The sequence below is a fragment of the Tachypleus tridentatus genome, chromosome 2 (genome assembly GCF_004210375.1).
Source record: "Tachypleus tridentatus isolate NWPU-2018 chromosome 2, ASM421037v1, whole genome shotgun sequence".
NCBI lineage: Eukaryota > Metazoa > Arthropoda > Merostomata > Xiphosura > Limulidae > Tachypleus > Tachypleus tridentatus.
Genome location: NC_134826.1, coordinates 9,394,895 through 9,403,504, shown reverse-complemented (window position 1 = coordinate 9,403,504; position 8,610 = coordinate 9,394,895). Strand labels below are relative to the sequence as shown.

Sequence of the window (8,610 nt, the reverse complement as noted above, 5' to 3'; positions counted from 1 at the left end):
ATGATATTGATATAATTAACAATAAGGACCACATTACCATACCTTTCCATTTGATGATATTGATATAATTAACAATAAGGACCACATTACCATACCTTTCCATTTGATGATATTGATATAATTAATAAGGACCACATTACCATACCTTTCCATTTGATGATATTGATACACTCACCAATAAGAATAAAACTATCATACCTTCCCACTTGGAGAGTCTTTAGTTGCTGGATACATGAATATCCCTCCATATTTTATTGTCCGATGAACATCTGCTACCATAGAACCGATGTATCGAGCCCCATATGGTTTTCCACTCTATTAAATATAAAACTACCAGAGTTAGTCTCAAGAAATTACTCATTTCTACACCTTGAATATTTATGTAAACATACCAAAAATTACTGAAACTTTAGGAGATAACATTATGTAATAATTTAGACCCCCATTAAAAGTGTAAAACACCTACATTTATTTGTATAGTGTAGTGACCTGTTTTTAAAGCTGTTTAACATTTTTTTTACAATGATTGATATACTAGTAATGTCATAATAAAAATGCTTTGATATATAGTATGAAAAACAACACATTCAGTGATAGTTTAAAACCATGAACAGCCCTAACAGGATATTAATTCTGTGTTTCAGTAAGAAGAGAAAGGATAACATTATCCCACACGAACCTCAGGGTACTTCTTTCTTTGGACGTATTCATTCACAGCCTTGTCCCAATGTGGTTTAATTCTCATGTCTGGATCAGTCAGAACAAACTCGCCAATGGCCTATAACACATCATAAAATTAGTTAGTTATTTCCAGAAATATACACCTACCAAAACCAAGGGTCTCAAGTTGTTTGATACAAAGTGCCACACGACAAATTAGAGATGTTCTGAATATTCAACAGAAACACAGGAATCTTCTTCAATATCCTATACTAACTTATTTATCATTTTATTTAACAGCATCGGACATACCAGTAAAGATGTCATTACTTTGTGTTTCTGACTTATTATTTATTACTATAAAGAGTATATTGCATTATTAGATTAGTGTAAGACTAAGACTAACCTATACCTCATAAATCAGCCAAACCTGGGAGATATTATTAGGATTATTGCCAAAAATATTGTTAGCAACAAGGATATCCAAAGGAAACAATGTATTCTAACCCTTTCAACTAGAAATGTAACAAACGTATGTTTAATTATCTATACCGAGTGTCAAGTTGATTTTTAGTTCTGCACTTAACTACATAGCTCACTCTGATTGAAAGTTATCGTTATTATGACAACAAATCACAAATTATAAATTACACACAGTGTTACCAGCAAGAACATTACTTTCATATTAAATACGAACATTTAATAAAAACAATGTTTCAGTTTCCAATAATTATTACTTTATCCTTAAAATGGTCAAAGTACAAAAATATTAAAGCTGTTGACCAATAAGTCTCATCAAATTTTCTTTCATAATTTGTTTTAATAGTTTCATGTAAAAAGGACCAAGAAATTGTGTAATGGTTAATTTTAAAATTCAGTCATACAAGATATACTGAAGACCTCTGGAATAAGTGAGAATTAGCCAATTGTCATAATATATGGTGTTTCAAGAGTACTTGAGGCATTGACGAGTTATAATTTTAACAGATTCCTGCAACCTGTTTCTAAACTAAGATGACACATTCTATAGTGAGGCTTTCTTTGAGTCAAAGAAAAGGTTTTTAAGTGTATAGTGTAACAGATTTGTAACAGTTTTTTTATATCTGAAAGCTTCATGCGACATCATTGTACATTCTATATAGTTTGGTATGAAATGCTGTCCAAAGATTGCTAACATCATTTTGGTCCCAGATAAATGTATTTAATATGAAAATATTCTTTAATTTTTCTGGTTTTCCAATTGTAGCTGCATCCAGAATTTGATGTCAGTTGACATTTATGATATAGCTGTTTTGTACTGGGTGCTAATTGTTTTGGATATGTTGGATAGGTTGTGAACTTATGTTCCTCTTGATATATAGTTTGACTTATTTCTTCGAGGTATCTGGACATTCTCTTTTTATCAAACTACATAAATGAGGACACCATTCTGAGATAAACTTACACACACACACAGAAAGAAACAAGTACAATGCAAGCATCTTTACTATATGCTAACCAAATAAAATGACACTACACAGTTAACGATTTGGACCAGAAGAATCAGCCAGTACAGAATGTAAAACACTGTTCCACTCTAGGAACATGCAGGAGCAGTAGGTAAATGCCAAAATTATACTAAAACTTTACATTCTATAATCTAGATAGCTCACAGATGAGCAATTCAACAATGAAGTGCAGCTGACAGAGTATAACAGAAATACTATTATGTACTCTCCTCACTAAAAGCTTGTGTTACTTAACTGTGGAAACACATAGCAGAACATATTACCAATACTGTTGTGATGTAATATGATACCCAACAAAACCTCATTATGAAGGGTGCATTAACATCTTATCAAAGTTCTGCTACTTATTCTGAATGATTACAAGTAGTCACACCTTACACAAGTTAACACTTCTAAATAATGTAATTATAATAAACAGAAAATCGGATAAAACTTACAGGATCCAACATGAACCCGTTTACTCCGTTTCCTGTAGAGAGCACAACCATTGTTGCGCTGCCATACAGAGCATAACCTGCAGCAACAATATTCCGTCCCACCTGAAGGCCATCTTCTAACGTAGGTGGACCTTCAGACACCTGTAAAAATTATAGTGTTAGAATAATTCAAACACTTGGTTCTAAAACTGAACTTTTGCTATACCTTACCTATGCTGTTAGAGTTAATATTAAAAAAAGCAATGCTATCTCTAGAAGAAGACCACATTTGATGTCCTGTCCTTCATCAAAAAACATCAAGTGAAGATTGTTTATTTGTTTTGAGTTTTGTGCAGAGCTACACAAGGATTATCTACATTAGCCGTACCTAATTTAGCAGTGTAAAACTAGAGGAGGCAGCTAGTCATCACCACCCACCACCAACTCTTGGGCTACTATTTTACCAACAAATAGTGGGATTGGCCATAACATTACAACACCCTCACGACTGAAAGGGCGAACACGTCTGGTGTGACGAGGAATGAAACCCACGAGTCTTAGATCACAAGTTGAGTGCCTTAACCACCTGGCCATGCCGGGCCTCAGGTGAAGAAATGGAATGGTTACAAGGCCAGGATGACAGTAATTTGAGCTCAGACTAACAGAAATTAAAGAAATAATAAAGTAACAACAAACTTACAATTTTATACTGATGTACAACAAAGAGAACTTTCACTGATGGAGTTGTGTTTATAAATATGAATTACTAATTTAGATTCTATATAAATGTATATGATCCATATTAATATTAATTTAGTTTTCACCTTTTTATAAATTGCAAAGATGGATCCAATAGAGACCAGACAGTCTATGTTTGATGACCCATCCAAAGGGTCAAAACAGACAATATATTTCCCTTGTTTATCTGTCTCGACCTCAATAACCGTTTCATTTTCTTCAGAGATAAGTAAACAAGTTGTATACGAGGATCTCAACATATTGATGAAGAGGTCATTAGAAAGAACATCCAACTTCTTCACTTCCTCCCCCTGAACATTTGTTTCTCCAGCAATGCCAAACCTATAAATAAAACACAAAGTAAACAGACAGAAACATGTTTTGAGCTAAAAGTGTCATACTTATAAAACATCAGTACAAACTACAAAAAAAGACATCCACTGTAACACAAACCCCATTACATCTCTAGCTGATATAGGAAAAAAAATTTGTTAATAAAAATAAAAGTATTCATCCAATTACATGGAATAATATTTCACAATCATATATCCACAGAAATAATAAAGAACTGCAAAGAAAATTTCACCCGAAGTCTACACAACAATACAGCCCACTGAAACTCTCTCTCATTAACAGTAACTGATCTAACTGTAAGCTGAGTCTCAGTAACAGCATTCGATTCTAAAATTCCACCCACATCCTCAAACATCTGCTTTCTGTTCTTTGCTGCCAGGTTATGAGATTACAGTTCAAGTGTAATGACTATAAGCTATTAAATTAGATATGACAATAGATATCATGACCTCAGCACCACCTAGTGTCAAGCTTTTTTATCTGAATTATGAGGGTAGTAACTGATTATGTGGTTTGATCTAGTATTAATCACAAAAACTTCAAGACTAATCAAATAATTGAGAGAAGAAACATAATAATAATAATTACAAAAAAAAATGAAAAGAAAACAACAAACTTCTCAAACAATGTGATTGGTTGGCACTCAACCAGAGTCATACTCGCATTAACACACAAGGGTGCTAGCAGTCCTACTACTACCAGCAGTAGTGTGTCGATACACTCGCTGTTTCTTGGGCCTGAAATGTTACATTTTAAGAGAAAATATATTGCCTAGTATAATACAGTGCATATGGAATAACATTTCACAATCATATATCCACAGAAAATATGTGAACAGCCCTTTTTAAAGCAGATGCAAAATACAGTGTACCGTACAATTTATTTCCTTGTATTTTCTGTAATGATGTAATATTCTACTGATAATGTGACTATCTTACACTTAGTCACACAGCTTAAGTCTGCATTTCACCCATGAGCACTTCTACAATTATTTTCAGTAATATAATTTCAAAAAATTATCCAACATTTTGAGCATATGGAGTTAACTGTAGTTTTTTTTAAAAAGAGAATGGAGTGATAAAACATAATTTAAAAAAACAACATTACAAGAAATGTAACATGCAGACATGTTAAGTCTTCCATCATGGAGAAAACAAACAGTGCAAGTGTAATAGTACAAACTGGTAAGTAATGTTTTGTTTTGAATAAATTAATAAAGTGTAAGATAACATTCTTATAAAACATTATATAACTTTTATATAAGTAAAAACAGCTGGTTTGGGTTAAGAAAATGTTTTATGTAGAGGAGCGAACAACGTTTCAACTTCCTGACAATGACCGAAGAAGGTCGAAACATTGTTCGCTCCTCTACATAAAACCAACTATTTTACATATATTTTTCTCTACAAGTGGGTTTTCTCATTATCACTGATTATATAACTTTAATTTTATTTCAGAATTCATTCATTCTGATATAAATTTAACAAATCAGTTTCAGAGCCTCAAACAAGTGTTTGAAACAGTGACCATACATGAACAAAACACATACAATTTACTGCTGCTGTGGTCTCTTTAATTTTAAATCTTTTATTAATTTTGTACTTATTTTAAAGTAAGTTTAATTAATACGTTACATACAAACTGGAACAACAATAAAATATCTTTACTGTAAAACACATTAACTTACAAATGAGCCATGCCAGCCTTCCTGACAGCAGAAGATATCGCTTTGACACATGTCAGGATTGAATTGAGAAGTTGTGTCAACTCACCAGTTGCATAAGGTATCTTTCTCTGTTCAGTCAAAACAAAACGAGTCATAGTAACAAAGTTGGTATCAAGTTGTCCAGAGCTAGCCATGGTTGGTTTTGAAAAATCTATACAGATTCATAATATATATTAATTAACAAACCTTAGTTTTATTTGACCATTAACAGTGGTGTGAAACAAACATATTTTTTACATCAGGAATTGTTTGAAAACCTAATAAAAAACATTTTTTTTTCTTTTTAGTCAAAACATATTTTACTTCCTTGGAATACGTTTTATTTTAACAGTAATCATATTTTACTATGAATAATTAACCCTCTAAAGCGAGTGGCTTCCTTCCAAAACTCTCCAATATTGTGGTGAAAACAATACGTTTTTCTTAAAATACTACAGTATACAGACTGTACAAGATGAAGTTATACATTATTATTATATCAGAAATTACACTAGGATATACTATATTATTATATGTATTGTTTTTACCGAATACCATTACTAGCTTCACATAAAAACACAGTAAGCTCTTTACCTAGGCCTTACGCTTGACAGAAAGATTGGAAAGTCATGCCACATATTGCTTCTACCTTTGTTACGTTAACTGCACATATGTTAATTTAAGATCACTTTGGCATAAACACATGGTAAAAAAATAAGTGCAGAAACACCAATACTGTTGCCATAGGTGGCAGAATTAACAGCAATATTACTAAAATTGTCAGTAATTATAATATTTGCTATACATTACAAACAGCAATCATCGCTACAGAAATAGTTACCATTTGACACATATCTCTAGAAGTAAAATGAGAAACCATGACTTACAGCTATGCAAGTACTATTAGTAGTTAAGACAAAAAATAAAATATATCACTATCAGTTACTCGGTTATTAAATTTTTCTTTCGTTCTGACGATTAAGTTCTAATCAAAAATTCAAAGATAGAAAATTAAATCATTTCTCTCTAAGCAAAGCAGAAAAGAAAGTTGTCTCCAGCATAATAATTACTATAGCAAGATTATTTTTTTATCGAAAGATAGATCAATATTTATTACATGATAATGGGAAAAACTGGAAAAATAATGAGTTACACGCAGGAATTTTCCCTCACAAATGTTATACGTCCTATGACACTCTAACGAAAATCAAACGATGAACTTGCAACTTTGAAGGTCGAAAGAAAGAAAAAAAAACGGCCGATAGATGGCAATTGTAAGAAAATTAATAGCTAAACCGTGGGTTTGTTTGTGGAAGAATGGGATTATGTTTCAAATTGCAGCTTTTGTTATTTTCAAATAGTGATTAAATAAAATTAATAATTTTGTTATTTATACTCGTATATCCGTAGTTACTCTATACTTTTCTCATTAAAATATAAGCATCTCAATTAAAGTTATTTTGTATCTAAATAACGTAAGATATGCAAATATACAAAACCCTTATAGAACGTTCGGGCTAAAAGCACCTTAAACAGTAGAGATTCAGTTCAAACAACTATTTGAACCTCTTACTATTGACTGCTGAGATCATACACATAAGAAATGCACAAAGACACACACATTAGACTGAAAAGAAAAAAAAATCCGCTCTAAACGGACTATTTGTAATTATTATTATTATTCTCTTGCCAGCCTAGAAATAAAACAGCTTGGTATATTGGAACTAAACCTTTTGTAGAATAGTAAATACGGTACTGCGAAAATCGTAGGGATATTGAAAGGTCCAATTATTTCTTTTATATTTTATATAAGTTAAAAAACATCATAATACTAATGTAAGCGATGCTATCATTACCCCTTGAAGTTTGCCTTTTAGAAAAAAACCCAATGATCCTTTGAAAAGTTTAAGTACAGGGTGAAACAAGAACTACCAGTGAATAATCGATGAACATGAGATGTAACACGAAGAATATTCAGTCTCATTTTACACAGTATAATCGACGTTTAGGGAGCCAACCCCTATATTATTTATAAAGTTAAGGAATAAAAAAAGATCAATACATATAATATTACGTTTTACAACACACATACACTAAATACATTAACTTTCAGTCAGGTAGAAAACGTTTTGAAACTGGTAACAAAAACACTTTTAATACAAAGTGAAGTAGGTATAGCAGTGCCAAAAAGAATGAAGACATAAATATAAACAATGGAGTAGGAAGGAGCTGCAAAGCAGGGTGCTTGGCCATCCACACAGATTTTACAATGAGAGACTGAAAGAATAAGGAGTTGATAAAAACAGCTCAGTCAAGGGAGGTCTGGGAGTATGCTACACAAAAAAATTAATATAATAATATAATTTACAATTACTAAATGAGTCGAATATAAAATTCAGGGAACCCGGGTTCGGGATTTCGATATTACTGCAGTTGGAAGATATATATTCCTGAGTCTTACTATGCAGTTTGTTTATAATAATATCATAGTCATATCAGATTAGTCATTAGTGATGTGTAACTGTCAAAGCCTAGGATTTACGTACAAGGAAAACCAAGTTTTGTCAAACATGTATTAAACATTACAGACTTATTACGACTTATTTTATGCTCTAACATTAAATTTTAATATTAAAGAGATAATATGTGTGTACCTATATCATCTTTATGTTTTTGTTTATTGTCTTTTTGGCGCTTCCATCCCAACACCATTTTGCATTCATAAAATTTTTTTTTTTTTTTACTTGTAGAAAAAGCGTTAAGAAGATAAGACCGTCACCATCCGTTGCATTTCATATATTATAATTATATAAATCAAAATTAAATACAGACGTTAGATTTATCACTATATGTCTTCATATATACATTTTAAATATTAGTAAAATAAGTCTAGATCAGGGGTAGGCAACTTCATGGCTACTGACTACATGTGGTCAGTAGATAGTACAGTTGTGGCCAGCTCGGTTTAGGAGTCAATTTTTTCCATCATTTACTTTTTATCGCAAATTTGGTAATGATCAACTGCACTGCTTCACGTCAATGCCCGGATAGCTCAGTCGGTAGAGCGTTAGGCTTTTAACCTAACGATCCAGGTTCGAGTTCAGGCGAGGTTATGTGGCCCGGCATGGCCAAGCGTGTTAAGGCGCCAAACATGTTCGCCCTTTCAGCCGTGGGGGCGTTATAATGTTACGGTCAATCCCACTATTCGTTGGTAAAAGAATAGCCCAAG

General features: G+C 32.2%; 1 protein-coding gene across 1 annotated transcript; it reads right to left on the bottom strand.

The window, feature by feature from the left end:
• Positions 1-192: 192 nt before the first annotated feature.
• LOC143237853 (fructose-1,6-bisphosphatase 1-like) lies at positions 193-6,636 on the bottom strand. The gene is made up of 6 exons (XM_076477536.1): positions 6,499-6,636; positions 5,364-5,553; positions 3,409-3,664; positions 2,606-2,746; positions 680-778; positions 193-315 (listed from the first exon to the last, which is right to left on the bottom strand). The coding sequence occupies exons 2-6, from the start codon at positions 5,534-5,536 to the stop codon at positions 193-195; spliced, it is 792 nt and encodes a 263-aa protein (XP_076333651.1). The 5' UTR covers positions 5,537-5,553; positions 6,499-6,636.
• Between the last annotated feature and the right edge of the window lie 1,974 nt (positions 6,637-8,610).